Raw genomic sequence first — 18,681 nt, forward strand, 5'->3', positions numbered from 1 at the left:
CAAGCCACTGGAGGTCCCTAAGGGTATAACAGTGATGTACTCTATGGGGAGGTTGGCTGAAAATGTTGCTGTCTTGTAGCACTGCTCCAGTTTGTTTAGCTGAGTTAGATGGATGTTTGTCAGTACAGGGGTTGCACAGAGGAGAGTACATAGTAGAAGGTACTGGTGATATGACATCTTGTAGTGTTAGACCGTTTTGCCCTATAGAGAGTGCTTAGTTTTTGGTGTGTTTGCTTCACCATATATTGAATTTCAAAATGAAATTTTAGGTCTTCATCTGTGTAAACTCCCAATTGTTTGGTTTGTGTGACGATTTGTATTTTCATATTGTTGGAAGATGTAATAGTGAATAGCTTTGTAGACTCAACCATCAACAAGGACTGCCTGTCTCACTGCCTCTAGATTATACATGCGTACTATTCTTTTGACTGTTAACATGATTTTACTGCAGAGCAAAGATCAGGAAGTCCTTATGCCATTTAAGGCATAACGGGAAAGCATGATGAGGGCATATATATATATATATATATATATGTATGGGTCACCTTCGTTTGATTGACAGACCATTTGACTGAAACCCATTTGATCTAAACTTCATTTGACTGACAACCAGTAATTCAGTACACTTCAAGACAAATAACAGGGATTGGTCCCCCTCCCCAGTGTCATGCGACCCTGGAGTTTGTATATATAGTTAGTGGGGGTGTGGGGGGGGGGCAAAGCCCCCCACCTATTTTAGTTCAAAATCTGTACTTTTTGTGTTATTTTCTTCTTTTGACGGAAACTAGGTATGGGGCATTGACCCCCACACCCCCCCCTAATTTGTGAGGCTGCTCCCCCCACACATCCCCAACTATATATACCAACTCCAGGGTCGCACGACATTGGGGAGGGGGACCAATCCCTATTTGTCTTGAAGTGTACTGAATTACTGTTTGTCAGTCAAATGAAGTTTAGATCAAATGGGTTTCAGTCAAATGGTCTGTCAATCAAATGAAGGTAACCCATATATATATATATATATATATATATATATATATATATATATATATATATATACACACACACATATACACACCAGCTGTGATATCCTTATTCAGCATTATTATCTGGTCTGTAAAGTCCATGAACTTTACAAAGCCTTTTCACCCTCAAGTCAGAATCATTTGAAACTGTGTTAGTTGTCAAATGATTCATTATAAGATTTTCTACCCAGATTAGAAAAAAAAATGTCAGTAACAAATACTGACACATTAGTGGAAAACTGGATCAACAGTGCGTAAGCAAGTGATGTCAGCTAACAGAGAAAAATATGAAGTAAAAAATATATAGAAGTGAATGCAGTGATTTTCTGCCACATTCTTTATATTTTGGTAGAACAGTGGGCAGTCATGTGGCAAAGTAGAACATCTCCTAGTGTAGGTAAATGAAGAAATGCTACATACAAGAATAACTATGAAGAACTAGTTGGAGTGGCCAATTATATTTGGTATGGATAAAGACAACCTTCTAATTGTTGTGGCTTTCAACTGCATCTATTTCATTTTATCCATATTTTTATGTGGCCATCATTTGAAAAGCAAAAATGTTGAAAATATTTACCTAGAGTAGAAAGGGAGTCTGTGTAGCAAATACAAAGTCTATTGATTTACTGCAAAAAGATACACTATTTGTTTCAGGTATGAAATGTCACAACAATTAATTTTTTTATGTATTGTAAAAGACTGGTAAAACTGATAATTTGTGAAGTAAATATTGAAAACAGACTTTGAATTTCATCATTGTCTCCCTCCTCCAATGCCAAGTTTGCTGAATAAAAGGTGACCCCCCCCCAAGTTTGATAGCCCATCTGTATGTCCCCTCATTATGATCTGACATGACCCAGGGAATCCCCATCACATAAAGGAACTAGGAGTTATTATTCATTTAGCCTACCCAAAGTTCCCTCCTAGAGGCACGGCCAGTGCAAGATGATCTGGTCTTAATATCTTTAGGTTGTTCTGTGCTAATGGAAGAGCAATCGGGCCCTTAACATTACCAATCAAATTGTTCGGCCTCCATAGGGGTCACTACATATATCCTTTCCGCTTAGAAAAGGGGGCAGATCATTGAGCATTCATGCCTTTCTTTAAGAGTGACTGTGTCTTGCCCAAACCCAGGTCACCAGCAGCATGGATGGACAGCCATGTCTACACCACTGAGGTTGGCTGAAAATCGCCATAGCCAAGAATCAGTGTTGTGTGACTGAGTAAGCATTTAAAACATGTTCTTTCTACTACTTTTTCACCAGAGCTTCACCATAGTCACTTCATAACCCTGTGCCAGCAAACTCACCCCAGGTTTAGCACTGTTGTCCTTCATGGAGAGGTGTAACATGTAAATGTGCTGATCATCTCTGGGTTATTCTTACTTAAAATATAAGAAGTAAACATTTTGTCAGAGTGCATGGCTAGACTTCTAAAGATCTTCATGGATCAATAGCCCAGTAAGTAATTGTGAAGCTATGAATCTTGTGGAAATAATGACAATGTTTGTGTCTGTCTAGGAAAGCGGTTTCATAAAATAATGGCACAAAAGATGCTTTATGACACTTTTATGAAAAATGGCAGTGCTCATTTTCATGATGTGGCTAAATGACGTGGGTTATGTTATAGAGAATGGAATTACAACTCCCATGTCTCACCTTTTGGAACCCAATAGTTTAAGAACCTTTATTTTCCAAAATACACCAACTAGTTTTCTTTTTTTCAAAGGCAGTTTCAGCCATGATGTTTTTAGCAAAAATAAGGCAATATGGGTCCAGAAAACTACTTTTTGAAAAAAATATTTTTATAAGATCATATTTGATGAATAACCATTTTGAAAATGTGTTTTTCAGAAAGTGGCCACGTAGTCAAAGAATGACTACAGAGTGAAATTGCTGAGAACTGACTGTTACAAGGTTGTGCTTGATGCAGTGCCACATCTGGCATCTAATCTCATTTCAGAGTAAATCTATCCTTTCTAAACTTCATTTACCCACTCTAGGGTCTTAGGGAGACCAAACAGATCTTAGAAAAAGTATACACTAAACAAGAACCAGTGCTGGAAAGATTTACCTAGTCCACCTCCAAACATGTAATCTTGCTGCTAGGCCAGCAGTAATTTGAACTCTCAGAAGAGCAGCACAGCTACCCTTTCTCACAAGATAATCACTACAATGATCCAAGATGGCAGATTCTGGCTATGGACATTCCAGTGCAGCAACTATCAAGGAAGCAATTTCCATCTGTATATCAGACCATATCAAGGTAGCTCTTCTTAACACCAGAAGTCTTAACAACAAATTGCCTTATCAAGAGGTTCTCCTGCAACATGAACACACACATTTGTGTACTTATTGTTTCAGTGTAAAAGTAGCGTTCTCTCCATAGATGGGGTTTGCACATACCATGTATTCAGACCCAATGGAACCTGCACTAACATTTCCATATTTGTCATGGATGACATCACCTCTAGACAAAGCCCAGTGACCAAAAAAACTGAACTCATCAAAATCTAGCATATCCTAAACAATACATGCTATCACCTTACTGCATGCTACGGAATTTCCTTCATGTCTGATAACGATCACATATTCCCAAATGCACTTGAGCAACTACCTATTACAAAAAAGTGCATTTATAGTGAGAGGTTTCAACTCCCCTCAGTTTTATTTGGAGCACCTATGCCTTCTATGTCAGTTGTTCATAGATAGTCTTACGCTTAATTCCCCAGAATATATAGTTAACAAACCAACTAGAGGATGTAATATTCTTAACCTGATCCTAACAAATATAGCCACCACATGTACTGCCTCTCTAGTCACTCCATCCTTGGTTAAATCTGACCATAAATGTGTAACCTCCTCTTTTAGAATCTCTAAGACAAACCTCCTCAAGCCCTATGAGAAGTAATCGAAATTGACTTGTAATGTCACCAGACCCAAAGTAGACACAGTTATTTGTTAAACAGTATTTCTGTTCCAAAATGGGTAAGTGATTAAACCTTGTTGCTCCTGCTAGAGCTAAAAATTAAGGGAAGTATAAGGACAAGTCACCCTGGTAGTCCACCTGCTTAAATAAACTGTATAAAAAAGAGAAAAAAAATTCTATCATTAAGCAGTTCTAAAATCCCTCATATTAAAGACTGCATCAAGAATATCAGTTAGGAATTGAAAGCTACTTTCATGGCTAGTAAGACAAATCATGAACCTATAATTACCATTGTCATCAGAGGTTAATTTCCATCCTACTTTAGTTACATTAGGAAACTAAGAAACTACACAAGGCAGTGTTCTGAACTTATCCAAAATGTCACCGACCACTCAGACCCAGTAGTCATAGCAGATACAGCAGCATAAAAATTAGGTGCAAACCTTAACCTTAAAACATTTATCTTAATTCCACAAATTCTTTATACTTCCTAATATCACAAAGGAGCACACACTGAAGGTGCTTTCTAAGACCAAAAGTACTATTTCCTTGGAGTCTGCTAATTTATCATGATGTCTAAAAAATAGTGCCAAATGTGATCTTGCGGAATCCCTCCTCAAATTCTTTAACCTAAGGTTACCTACAGGATTTCTTTCCAAATTATTGCAAATCTCAGTGGCCCTAACACAAAGGCAACCCTACCATGGACCCAGGAACCTACTGTCACATTAGCCTGATCAATGTGATCTGCAAAACCGTGGAATAAGAATTGCATCTGACCTCAAATAATGATGCCAAAACTGTATCAGGCTAGTCCCACACCACTTTGGCTTTGTCAAAGGGATAGCCTGCTTATTTAGTTTAGTTAATTTCTTCCAGAAGGCCAGTCTGGCTATAGACAGTGGTTATTCTGTTCAGATAACTTATTTGCCAATACCAGAGTATTCAACATTATAAAGTAGTATTACCACATTTTGTAAACATCTCCCTGTCTCAATGTACTTTATGGCCAATACCTACTCCAGAGTAGTAATGTAGTCAGAGATCTTGGATCTTGGAAGCTGTTTTGATAATTCCCTCTCCTCTGAGCACCATGTAGCAATAGTAGTTGAAAATCCTTTTACTTAGCTAAACTAATATCTAAAGGCATATCGTCCAGGTCATATAAAGTTCTCATTCCTCGTGTGCAGCACTAATTAGAACAGTTATTGTGTACACCACCACCCCTAAAATGTACCTTTCTTGACATATTATATAAGTGGAAAGGTGACAGAGGTTCCTAACTGAGAATATGTTTGGCCTAAAGTCCCTCAGCTACCAGGAGAGGCTATAAGTACTATCTCTTTACTTGGTTTCTTTTAGGGTCTTCTTGGTTTATTGTTACCTTGAATTTCATGTCATCAGGGGCTCCATACTCCTTGATGTCCTATATCTTTGTAAATGAAACAGCTCCACTAACAACAGAACTCTAGAAACTTAAATCACCATCATTACATCGATGAAACATATCGGAAAGAGACAAATATATTACCCAATACCTACCCTACCTCTAGAGCAAACTTTCTCTGCAAGTTATACAAAGTGACAATCTAGCGTTCCTGAAATTGAAACTAGATGATTAGACAGGTGCCCATTAAATTACACCAAAATTCACCCACTTTTCCTTAATGATAAGAGAGAGAGAGAGAGAATGCCATGAGGGTAGGTACTGGCAAGGTATAAATGGTCGTGTGAATCAGCTGCATTGTATTTCCTATGATTCTATAGGAACAATGCAATAATACTTGGCAAGTGATCACAAGGACGATAATATGCATAGCTATATACTTCTTTAAGTAGGCACACTTAATGTTCATGCTTCCCTTTTCATGTACTTAAGTATGCATAAAGGAGAAGAAGATAAACACTTCACAGTGAAGGCATTCCAGCCAGGAACTGAACCAGGGGGTCTATATTAGAACACCAAACATTCAAAATTTCGAGTGTTCTAATAATGACCCATTTTCAGCGAATGCTGAAAATATCGAAGAAACAGAAAACTTAATTTTTTCCTAGGGAAAGCATTCAGTTGTCAGTTTCTGTTGCTTTGGTATTTTCAGCGCTGTGGTGGAAAGTTACGGGTCGGGTTCAGGTAAGTGTACGATTGTGTGGACGTGAGGGTTAGGGTGGGGTAGGTGAGTTAGCATTAGGGCGTGAGTGAGGTGACTGTGCGATAGTGACGGACCTTAGGGTTAGGGTTTGGGTTATGGTAAGTGGATAGTTAGTGGTGTATGTATAGTTTAGTCTAGGGTTAGGTGTAAGACTTTAGGTGTATGTGCGTGGATTGCTCTTTGTTTGGTGTGCTTGTGTTGTGTGTATGTGTTTTGGAACAGCAAATTTTTTCCCTAACAAAAAATTTGCTGTTCTGAATGTTTGATGTTTTTAATTTTCGATTTCTAGGGTTCGATATTAGAACACTCAACATTTTGAATGTTCGGTGTTCTAATATAGACCCGAACCAGGCCACAATGAAGGCACTCCAGCCAAGAACTGAATCCGGCCACAGTGAAGGCACTCCAGCCAAGAACGGAACCAGGCTGCAGTGAAGGCACTCCAGCCATGAACTGAACCAGGCCACAGTGAAGGCATTCCAGCTAAGAACTGAACTGGGTATCAGTGAAGGCACTCCAGCCAAAAACTGAACCAGGCCGCAGTGAAGGCACTCCAGCCAAGAAATGAACTGGGTAATACCCAATTCATGTGAGGTAACAATGTTAACTGCTGTATCATCATGCTCATCTTGGATTTGTGAAACAAAAGCTGTAAACTAAAATAGAAATGGCATCACTGCTAAAATAAAGGGTTTATCAAGATATAATATTTTGGAGTGGATTGCTCTATGCAAGTAAGGGAGAAGTAGCTACCCTAGCTGGAGTTTAAGTGCCTTGGGCTCTTGTTTATAAATGAAGCTGGGTAGACTGGAAAACTCACCAGGTGCAGCAACAGTTTTGCAGGCAGTGAACTTACACTGAGTTGTGGTAGTGAAATGAGTCATAGGATGAAGCTCTTGATATATTGGTCATTCTAGGTCACCACCCTTATTTATAATCATGCGGTCTTGGTAGTGACTACAAGGACTGATCATGACTACAAGTGTCAGGATAGCTGGTCTCACATTCCACGACATGTTACACCTGATATAGTACCTACAGCAATCAATACACATAAAACCACAGGCACAAGTGTCTCACCAAGCAAGCTCCTAAGGCAAAGCACATCTAAACCAAAATGTTTGGTCATAGGCAACTCCATAGTAAGACACACAGATGTCCCACTCACCAGGCTGAACAAGAAGAAGGTTACAGTCATCTGTCTGTCGGGTGCCAGGATCCACCAGATCACACACACACTCAAGTCTCTCCACAAGTACAGTTATGACTCTGTCATAGTTCATGTTGGTGTGAATGACTTGTGACATATCTCACTGGACTATATGGAGACAGACATGACTGAGCTCTCTGAATATTGTTCTGAGGCAGGTATGTCCCTAGCCTTAAGCAACATACTACCTTCACCTAAGATGATACCACAATATAAACAAAAAATGATTGACTTCAACAACTTGCTTAGTTTCTGGTCTCATTCTAAGGGTATCCAGTACCTGTCAGCATGGAATAACATAGTAGATAGACCACGCTGCTTTGCCAGAGATGGTCTTAATCTGTCACCTCTTAGATTTTTGTTATTGCCTAAGGCTCTTGCCTCCCCCATAGTGCCTTTTTTATGCAATGTCACAACAACAAAATTCACAATGTAAAAATATCTTCAAAAAAGCAACCTCAAGGTCATGGTGCTAAACGCTAGGAGTCTAAACCTAAACCTAAAACTGCACTCACTGGAAGCAGCCCTCACCTTAGAAGATGCTGACATCTGTACAGTCACAGAGACTTGGTTTAAGGCAGTGGAAAGCACCCCGGCTATACTGGGTTATAATGCTTCCACACATTCAGACCACAAACTGAAAGTGTAAGAACTAAAGGAGGTGGAGCATCAATATTCATGAAAGATATATACACCTCTAGATAGGTTAAACAAACCAATTCCCTTGAACTAATCCAGGTCCAAGTGACTGTAGGTGAAACCCCCTCTCCAAGTTATTGCCAGATATAGGACCCCCTCCAGGATACTCACACTGCAAACTTGAATCTACTTGAATCGCTCAAGATACAACCAAACACCCTGATTTTAGGTGACTTTAACTACCCATCCATAGATTGGGTAAATTATATATGTACTAACACACTTGCCCAAAGGTTCTTGGACTTCATTAATTCCAATGCCCTGGACCAGATGGTTGACTGGTGCTCAATAACATGGGTGATCATTGCACCACCCCATGTGTGCGGCCCTCCCTAGTGATGTCTGATCACAAATCAGTCTCATTAGAAGTAACAATAACATCTGACCCCATTAGCAGCAACTAGACTAAAAAACATCTCCAAACCCAATTACAACCTAATATATATGACGGCATTAATAGCTTCATAGCCCCTGCCCTCACTGATGGCATGGACACATATACTGAGATTTACACCAATGCCTTGTATAAGCATCTGTACAAATGTATTGACTCAGCCATGCCTGATAGGACAAAAACAAGATCCTCAAGAAAGAGCAAGCCTATCTGGTGGACATCCACCATTAACAGGTTATAGAATAAGAGAAAGAAATTGCTGTCCAATAGCAGGAAAGAATGGTCTCTGAATTGGAAGCATTCCCTCCTCAGCTTAAACAAGCAAATAAGACACTTTGTAAGACATTCTAAAGCTAACTATGAATCCAAGTTAGCCTCCTTCATTAAGGATAACCATAAGGCCTTCTTTAGCTTTATCAGAAACCTTAAAGGAAAAACCCAGATCTGCGCAGAACTGTTTATTAATGGTGTGACAACCCATCACTAGACCAGTAATCAAGGAGCCTCAGTCCTCACCACTGGCAACAGTGGGGGACATTCACTGAGAGGATGACAAGTACTCACACAGTATTTCCAGATGTAGCTCTCTGCATCAAGTGCAATTTCCCTTAAGAGCACACAGAGACCACAGTCAGTCCGGGGCTGGTTTCTCCCTCTTCCTCCAGATCCCCAGTAAAACTCCCCACTGGTACAGCTATAGAGTTGAGTCTCAGCTGAGTGACCAAGCCTAGACCTCCAGCACTCTCTCTGTCCAACCAGTGATTGTGTCCCTGTCCAAGTACCTGACACACACACTGAGGTTTGATTTACACTCTCACACACACACACACACACACACACACACACACACACACACACACACCTGGGAAAGGCTGGCACAGGTTTACTAGCTATGCCCCCTTCTGCCCAGACTATAAAGTAGTTTCCACTGCCACCAGTCACTTCTTATCAGCTACTTTAAGGTCCTTAACAAAGGGAGTCCAATCTTACTGTGTAATATTAATGCTAATACAAATGGTAGTTTGACCAAGAGCAAGGCTATTAGGAGTGGCCAACGCAGTGTCACCAAATAAATATGCAAGTACTCTCAAAATGTAAGTATTCTACACAGATCAGTCACAAAGAAAGAGTTAAATATATTTAATAATAAATAGTAAAAGAACAAGATAATACTAAATATATAGTCATAGTGACATGAGTTCAAAACCAAAGGAACTAAACTTCACTATATTCCTGACTGTATCCAAGAGAATTATACTGTTCCCTAGAAACTTACTTCATTAGAGCAAGGCAGATGTTATGGTGAATGGTTCTTGTCAGGTCCAAGACCAAATGCAGAATGCTTTGTCTCACTAAGAGACTTCTCAAAATAATATCTAAAATATTACTGATGGGACAGCTTGAAGAATGACCTCACTTCTTGTCAGGGACGTCGGGAGGCATACGCACTGTACACACTTCAGTACAGTGTTTGTATGGAGGGGTGGCAGAAGGCAGGCACTAGGATCCAGGTGAAACCGCTTAAGTGGTGTCTTCTCCTTTAAGGAAAGCCATTCACGTGTTGCACGCATGCTAACGCGCATTAAAACTATTTAGCACTCTTGCGCGTAATTTGTTTTTTGAAATAACTTTTTATCTCGCGTGCAATTTAAAACAGTTGTTCCGTTGAGAGAGAAGGTAAGTAAATTGTGTGTGCATGTGTGCGTATGTGTGTGTTTTATGTGTCTATATCATCATGCTGTTAGTGTAAATACTTTATTCATTCAATTCTGTCCAACCTGATCCAGAAAATGTGGTAGTGAGCACAGATGGAGGATGTTATGATGTTTATTTGTATGACCGAATGAGACATGCTGTTTATTGGGAGGAAGAGCCATCTGAAGTGAGATGGTGTACCTGGTTTTACAAGTGTGACACTGACAGTAGGTTTGTTTCATACACAGAAGATTTCAGTGAAAAATTAGAGGTATGTCATTGTTTGTTACTATGACGAGTTGTAGTAATCCTTATTGTGCATAATTACCTGTTTTGGGAAAAAAAGATTGGATTGCTGTGAGAACTGGTTCTTAAAACCATGACTACAGAAAATTTATGTTGAGTAACAGAAGATTGTTAACAATAATTTTGTCATATTCCATAAAAACACATCTTGGTAGAAGACAGTTTTGGAGGAATTAGGAAAGTGTCATTAAGTAGTCATGCCTTTTTTTTTTTTTTTGCAGTTTGTGTATTAGTTTGTAGAAATATGTAGTGTTGGAGAAAGAGTGTGGGATGTTTTGAGCAGTGGGAGAGTACAGAGTGGGGATGTTTGTGTTGTTGAGCAGTGGGAGAGTACAGAACGGGGGGGGGGGGGCTGTGTAGTAATCTGTTGGGAGATGCACTTGTAAAAGAAAACTACCCATAGCAAAAGTTTTTCATTTACATGCATTGTACATAGTTTTTTTAATAACAATTGTCATTCAGTCCAATATGACACAAAAGCAGAGTATTGTATTAAGTTAGATGTATATACGAAATAACAAAGTTTGAATGCTGATATTGTGTTAAAGTCTGAAACCACTGTAGTGTTTCATGCATATGAGTGCAACAATTAGGTGTGAAATATAAATATATAGGTAGGTGTCAGTCATTCCCTATTGCAATATTACCATCTTACCATTTTTTTTTAATGATGCATAGGCAATTTATGCTTCAAGGGCAACAGGCACTGAATTTGTAGATGAAATACCGAAATGTGAAGTTGTTTGCCATTAGCAACCTCTTTATTAGTTACAGATCTCTTTAATGCAGAATTATCCGCATGATTTTTTTACTTCTGTATAGATTGTGCTTATTGAGTAATATTGGTGGATTGTAATGACAAACGTTTTAGTGGCCTTTTATGGTTGACATTTTCTGAAGTGGGTAGTTTTTCATTATTGGTTCATATATTTTGTTTCATTACTTAGTAGAAGAATGTTCATAACTACAAATTTCAAACACCATTCTACCAAATGGTGCTGTATTATACAAGGAATGTAATTTAATAAATCAGGAAGGTGAATCAAAGAACACATGTGCATGGCCCTATATTTTGAAAACGGCTCAAAGGTAAACTTAATCCTCCACTGGCTAAATGTATTTTCTTTTAATGTGGGTTTTCATGTTGTTTCAATGAATGTGAGTTTCAAGGGCAAAGAGGTTTACTGCTCATGCTAAGTCTGTTTTCATCGTGAGACCGTATTGCTTGTTTAGCAAATGACTGTCAGTGTTTGTGTTATTTTATTTCAATATCTGTAATCATTGTCGAAGTAAATAAGAAAACAGGTTATTTGTGTCTTTATTTAAAATATCCATGATAATTCTTTCCATGGCCTTCCATACAAGACTAGTCAGACTTATGGTTTGTAGTTATCCAGGTCAGTTGAAGACCAAACCTTGTGCTGAGGACTGACTGTTGCAGTCCTCCATTCACTAAGCATGAAACCCGTTAGGAGGCTAATGCTGAACAGTGACTTTGGAGCGCATGATAGCTCATATTTCATGCTTTCCAAGAGGTATCCCAGGATATTATCAGGGCCCATTGAGGTAGTATTCTTTGCCTTGGAGAGTGCATTGAAGACTTGTTTGCTAATTATAGCCAGAAGAGTTATGCTCGAGGGTATCTCCTGAGAAGTATTGAGGGGAAGAATGTAAGGTTTACTATTCCAAAAAGGCTTAGTATGAGTGTAGGCCATAGGGGTGAATAGCCATTGCCATGTGACCCATGCAGGTGGAAGGGAGGTAGTTGTGGCTCGTAGCTTGGGTGTTACCTAGGGAGAGCACTATATGTTGTACCTACAGACCACAACACTGTGGAGCATGTGCTGCCTAGAGCCTGCCAGTCCTTTAGTCAGCAGCACTACTGGAGCTCTAATGAGCCACTACAAGGGTTAGGAGCTGCAAGGGGAAGAAGAGTAATCTGGGGGGGCAAACTGATTGAGCTACCCTAGTGTAAATAGAAAGGTATTTTGTTTTTTGACTTAAAGAACTACCTTTGGAATGAACTGTTCATGCTGCTTCTTCATGTAAGTAAGTGCTACCCTGGCATAGACTTGCCAGTGATCTGTTCAGAGATCAGCAATGTGAAGGAGCATGGCTTGGTCAGCAGTGTTAATGTGGGTGTGGCTTGTTGAGGGGGCAGCAGTCTGGGAGATATGAGTACAAATTTGAAAATCCTGGCTACACCTCTGCTTCTTGTCATCTGACGTTTAGTTCCCAGGCCAAAACCCCAATTGCTAGAAGCTGGCAGCATTTATCATCTACCTGTAAAAATATACAGACAAGGGCTTTACCTCAGATCTTTGGCAGATGCTGGCAGTCATAAAACAATTGTATTCCTTCATGCTTCAAAAGTAGAAATTAGTTATCTCCAGGAACAATATTGAAAGCTTCATAGGGCATACTCTGTGTCTCTAGCTGCATTGAAAACTTGAGAGGTAGCCTCTTTGTTGTATCCTATAAAGTAATTTCATTTCAGATATTTTTCTAAACTTTACTAGACTGAGGTTACCCTCCTGTATTCACAGTTTCCACTGTTAATATATATATATATTTAAACAGTTACAATAGTGCATGTACATTTCTATTCTCTTCCAGCAGGGCACACTGTGGATACATTTTAAACACAGCACTTTTACAAATACCTTTTCAACACAAAAATCTGTACAGAGCAGTTTGATATACACATGACATAGATTTCTAATACATTTGTAACACACACACATCTTGTATAAATCATTTCAATATTCACCAATGACATATAATTATTTACTAAATCCCAGCTAGCTGTGCTGGCAGTATCTCCTTTTATCAAAAATGGCACCACATATACCGAACCCAGAGAAACATCTAACCTGTTAGCTAAGAGTTTCAGTGAAAACATCTCCCCCCTGTCCCCACCACATATCCCCCAAAGCATCCCTATCACCTGCCCTCCAACTAGTATCTCCAAGGAGCAGTTCATAAATTCTCTCTCCAAAGCCAAAAACATTGCCTGTATGGGACCTGATAATATCCCAGGCTGTGTTCTAAATAGCTTAAAACATGAACTAGCTGCACTGCTGGGTGCTCTTTTTAACCACAGTCTAAGCACTGGGTCTGTGCCTGCTGAATGCAAAACAGCAAACGTCATCCTGCTACATAAAGGGGTTGCCTCCACAGACCCTGGGAACTGCAGACTCATAAGACTGACCAGCCTAATCTGCAAGGTTATGGAAAGAATAATCATGGAACTTATCAACAAAGATATAGGAGACCTGAAATGCTCATCCAGACCCAGTCTGGCTTCATTAAAGGGAGATCCTGCCTCTTGAACCTCGTGGACTTCTTTGAAGCAGTCACCAAAGCCCTGGGCAAAAGGAAATTTGTGCATATGGCCTACCTGGACCTGGCCAAAGCCTTTGACACTATTCTCCACTCAGACATCTTTGATAAACTCACTCAGCTGGAGATCACCCCGTATTGTGTCAAGTGGGTTGCAAACTGGTTCACCGATAGAACTCACACAGTCAAAATAGATGACTCTACCTCCACCAGCAGGCCCTATACCAGTGGTGTTCCATAAGGATCGGTGCTGAGGTCCCTATTGTTTGGAATCTGCTTCTCAGATATACAGGCTAAAACAAAAGGCCCATAGCTGACTAAGTTTGCTGATGATTGCAAAGTGAGTGCAGTCATAGGGTCCCCAAACAATGTCAACATCCTACAAGAGGGACTTGCACAGACAAACAACTGGTGCCAAAGTCATGGGATAAAACTGTATGCAAAAAATGCATTATCATTCTCTTTGGCAAAAATTAGATTAGATTGCATTATGACATTAATAATAACACTCTAAGCATGCAATCGGTGGTGAGAGTTTTGGGCACACAGGTTGACAGCAGCCTTTCCTTTGCCCACCATTCCTCCACAGTGGTAAGAAAGGATTTCTGTATTACCCACCTCATAAGTAAGGGCATTTCATCCAGATCAAAAGAGGTTATATCACCCCTGTACTCCTTACTCATCAGGTCAATAAAAAAGTACAATGTGACCTATAGTATGTACCTTACCAGGTACCTGCAGCAACTGGAAAGACCTCAAAGGTTTCTTACAAAGAAAATTCAGGTTCTTCAGCATATGTTATATATTGACAGACTGAAATGACTGTCACTATATTCTGTGTCATACAGACTACACAGAGGTGACCTCTGCCTTGCATATAAAGCAATCTCAGATCCTGCTCTAATGGAAATGCTGCACATTTGTAAATCAAATGTTATGAGATGCACTCATTCTAGGGAACTCAGTCTAGTATGTGACATCAACAGGACTTGCTGGACAGACAGATATGTCTCACAGAGGTTACCTCTCCTCTTTGAATAAACTTCCAAGTCAGGTGAAACAGAGGCCCTCACTGACCCTAGTGTAATTTGGATGACCGGATGGAAAACCACAAATTCACCCAGGAAGTTTCATCTGTGTTCCTCTTGGACAGGAGCAGTAGTTGTTGACTTAGTTCTGCTTACTACCTTGATATTCTTGGGAACAGGGGGTGTACTTGGCTAGGCTTGTAGGGACCCTAGGGCCATTAGCCTAGTAACCTCCTTTGAACCTATGGTCCTATGAATATGGGCAATCCAGCAGAACATTGTGATACAACAACTGTTCCTCTATGTTGAAATGAGTCAATTGAGGTGGTTTGGGCACCTTGATAGGTTGCCCTCTAGCTGCTGGTTTACTTGACACAGCCCAACAAGTGAAGTCCCCAGGAAAGACCAAAGACATGTTGGAGGGATTATAGGTGTAAAAACACATAGGAATGTATCGGGATCCCACAGGAAAAGCTGGACACTGTCACTGGAGATGGAAAAGTCTGGTCTTCTGTGCTGTGATTGCCACAAGTGTGACCCTCACCAGTAAAAGTGTTTTAGCAAAAGGATGGATGTGCAATATTTTGAACTAGACAGGCTTCCTCAGAAGCAAACAGTTGCATGTTTTTACCTTTTAGGACTTAGGACTGAGACTCAAAGACATTAAATTAATGGCATAATGGGACCAGCAGTTCCATTCCACCAGAATAAGGTACCCTTTATGTGAAGTCTCTGGTATCCACCAATGTCCAGCAAATGATAAACCTTGTGCTCTTTTGTCTTACTAAGGATAGCAAGCAGTCCTTTAGAGTCTGTATTTTCTCCTGTTGTCCTCCCCACCTAGGCATTCTGCAACTCGGGTTTATATCACAACATCGACTGTAGACTTCATCAAAGCGGACATCACTGAACAGACTTCATTGAACGCTGAAAACATTGAATCCCTCTCAATGGCAATTCCAAATGGGGACATCACACTGTAAGGGTGTAGGCAGGGGGCAAGCCCCCCTGCACCCCCCACACCCCCCACTACTTAAATATACCAACTCTGAGATCGCACTACAGTCTAGGAAATGGAAATCTTCTGTTTCCGCACTGTAGTGCAACAAAGTGCGATCTTGGGAGTGGTATACCTAAGTGGCAGGGGGTGCATGGGGTGCAGAAGGTCTTGCCCCTCTGCATGGAGCAAGTTGTCGTTCAACTGCGCTCCACAATTTTTACACCCCCAACTTCGATGTTTCAGCGTTCAATGATTTCAGTTCAATGATATCAGCTTCGATGAAGTCTGTGTTCGATGTAGTGATATACACCCCTGCAACACCCCTGCAACTCACATCAATTTTAAGCTCCGGATCTCTGGCACTACAAACAGAATTTTCAAAGCTGAATAATAATGCTTTACTTGGATTCTTATTGACAACTGCGTTACTGCAGTATCCCAAGGGATATATTGTTTTGAGAAAATTTATGTTTCATTATTAAAATGGCACAGAATAATAAGACATGGTAAGGGTAATAGTGGTGCAGTGGATATTGTTCCTGCTAACAGTTCGAGTTTTAACCTGATCTCTGATCACTACTTGTTTGAAATATTTATGCCCTGCTTGTGTTCATTTCTTTTCCAATGAAGACATGCTGCTTACGGGGAATGGATAATTGTCACTAGGTTTAGGTGAGAGGTGCTCTTTGATGGGCTGGTATCTTGTGCAGGGTGAAGTCTGCCCAGAGTTCATAATTTCCTGGAAAGGATTTGTCTCACCAAGATCCTGATTTGGTTTACATAATTACTAATAAAGGATGGGTGCCTGTGGAAGGATGTTAACAAATATGCATGTGTGTAGCTAAACCACACTTCTCAATTGTCCAGATTTTCACGGAATGCGCAGATTTTTGCCTGATATGTTTGGTCTGTTTCTCATATTTGTGGTATTCTGGCAAATCACTGAGTACTGAAGTCACTAATTAATGACATACATGTGAGTTTCGAACTTCATATCCTTCAGAAAATGCATGCTAATACAAACCCTGTTATTCTAACAACTTTCTAATTTTATAAGAGCAATATTTAAAATCTGTCCCTGTTTTGGGCCCTTGTCCCCATTATTTTAGGCTTTATCCAGATTTCTTGCACTGAGAGGTTGAGATGTAGGAGCTAAGCCAGTATTTTAATATCCATGCATGATAATTTTTTTTCAATTATTAGGCCAGCAGTACTAATTCATTTCTTTCTTTCTTTTACAGTACAGGGGATCATATAGAGTGAGGGTCTATGAGAGGCCTGAATTCGGAGGTCAGATGATGGAGTTCACAGATGACTGCCCATCTGTCCATGATCGATTCCACTACCAGGACATCCACTCCTGCAATGTGTTAGAAGGTTACTGGCTCTTCTATGAACATCCCAACTACAGAGGAAGACAGTACTTCCTCAGGCCTGGCGAGTACAGAAGGTACAATGAATGGGGTGCCCTAACCTCTCGAATTGGCTCCTTCAGACTCATCATGGATTGTTATTAAAATGCCAAAAATGTATTTTCTTTAGCATATCAAATTAATAAAGGTTTATTAAAAGTGCAGTATTTGTTGTTCTTATACTCAGTCAAGTCTACTGTTAAGAGATTTATGAGAATATGTTGCATTTGTTTGTATCTTTTGGCTTTTCCTGGTTAGGGGTCGCCACAGCGGAACTCCAGTCCGCTAATGATTGGCAGTAGATTTTTACATGCTGGCTTGCTGGGCCTAATGCACAACCTTCAATGAAGGAACGCCCATTCACGCATGTTGCCACACAGAAGACGCTCTAACTGAGAATCAAACGGGCAACGTCTAATTGTGAGGCGACAACGCTACCACAGCACCACCTTATTTTGACATTTGAAATAGACTCCATCCATCTCACTGACTGAGAAAGACATCTGTCAGACCTATTCCAGAGAAACCACAATGGATCACATGGCTTCAGTAACTTATCATTCAACAGCTGCAGTTTTTTTAAGGGTCTGCAGTTCATAAACCATTAATCCAACTGCCGTGCTATCTAATGACCAAATGGCACAAACCAACACTTTTTAGGAAAAATTAAAACAGAACTTCAAGAGTTCCAGAATTCTTTAAATGTGCACTATATCTCATATTCTGTAGCAAAGTAAATTATTACATCCCATGAGGTTAAATCTCCATCCAACTTTTTGGTCTCAGAATTAGATGTAGTACTTTAGAGTTTCATTATGTTATGATGAACTATTTAACTGGGTCTTCATGACTTACCAATGAAGCAGACAGTATTACTGATAAGATATATCATGAATTAGAAACCATTTTAAATTAAATATATTTAAAAAATATAAGTAGAGATCATCCTTAGATATACAGTGATAACTCCTTTTAAAAGATAAAATTATCAAACAAGTAGCTTTACAATAATTTTGAGCTGTTTTTGAACAGAAACTGCACCGGCCAGGTTCAATAAAGTCTACACAGTCTATTTATACCATGTGCTTGTCTCGATGGTAGCGCACTGCTTGTGGTTCAATAAGTGGCTCTGGTTACACCAGAGTTTTTTTTTTCTTTTTTTGGTCCTCACTTAACGTTGAAGACCTTTTTTTTTTTTTGGTCCTCACTTTGTCCCTGGGCAGAACCACGCAAACAACAAAGTAAACACAGTGGCATGCAAATGACAGTATAAGCAGCTGAATGGTATGCTACTCAACCAATCCAAGATGGAGGAAGTATTCAACAAGCTATAAAGCAACTATGTAGATTCAATGCTGGTTTTCCCTGTGAATTCCAAAACCTATTGGAATACAGCCACAGAAAGGAGTCTACACAGAAAGAATGTTGGAGGCTGCTGTTGCTTTGATTAATGTGTATGTGCAACAGGCTGAAGTCTATGCTGCTTCTGCAA

The 18,681-nt window shown here is 39.8% G+C and overlaps 1 protein-coding gene across 1 annotated transcript in view; it reads left to right on the forward strand.

Annotated features, from left to right (window-relative positions):
* Positions 1-17,294, forward strand: part of LOC122793695 (gamma-crystallin M2-like) — a 63,879-nt gene extending 46,585 nt beyond the window's left edge. Inside the window, exon 3 of the mRNA XM_044061914.1 lies at positions 17,019-17,294. Coding sequence (XP_043917849.1) covers positions 17,019-17,294 — 276 coding nt within the window. The remainder of the gene's footprint in view (positions 1-17,018) is intronic.
* The last annotated feature ends 1,387 nt before the right edge of the window (positions 17,295-18,681 follow it).

The sequence above is a fragment of the Protopterus annectens genome, chromosome 2.part0, assembly GCF_019279795.1.
Source record: "Protopterus annectens isolate FY-2018-M chromosome 2.part0, PAN1.0, whole genome shotgun sequence".
In the NCBI taxonomy this organism is placed as follows: Eukaryota; Metazoa; Chordata; order Ceratodontiformes; family Protopteridae; genus Protopterus; species Protopterus annectens.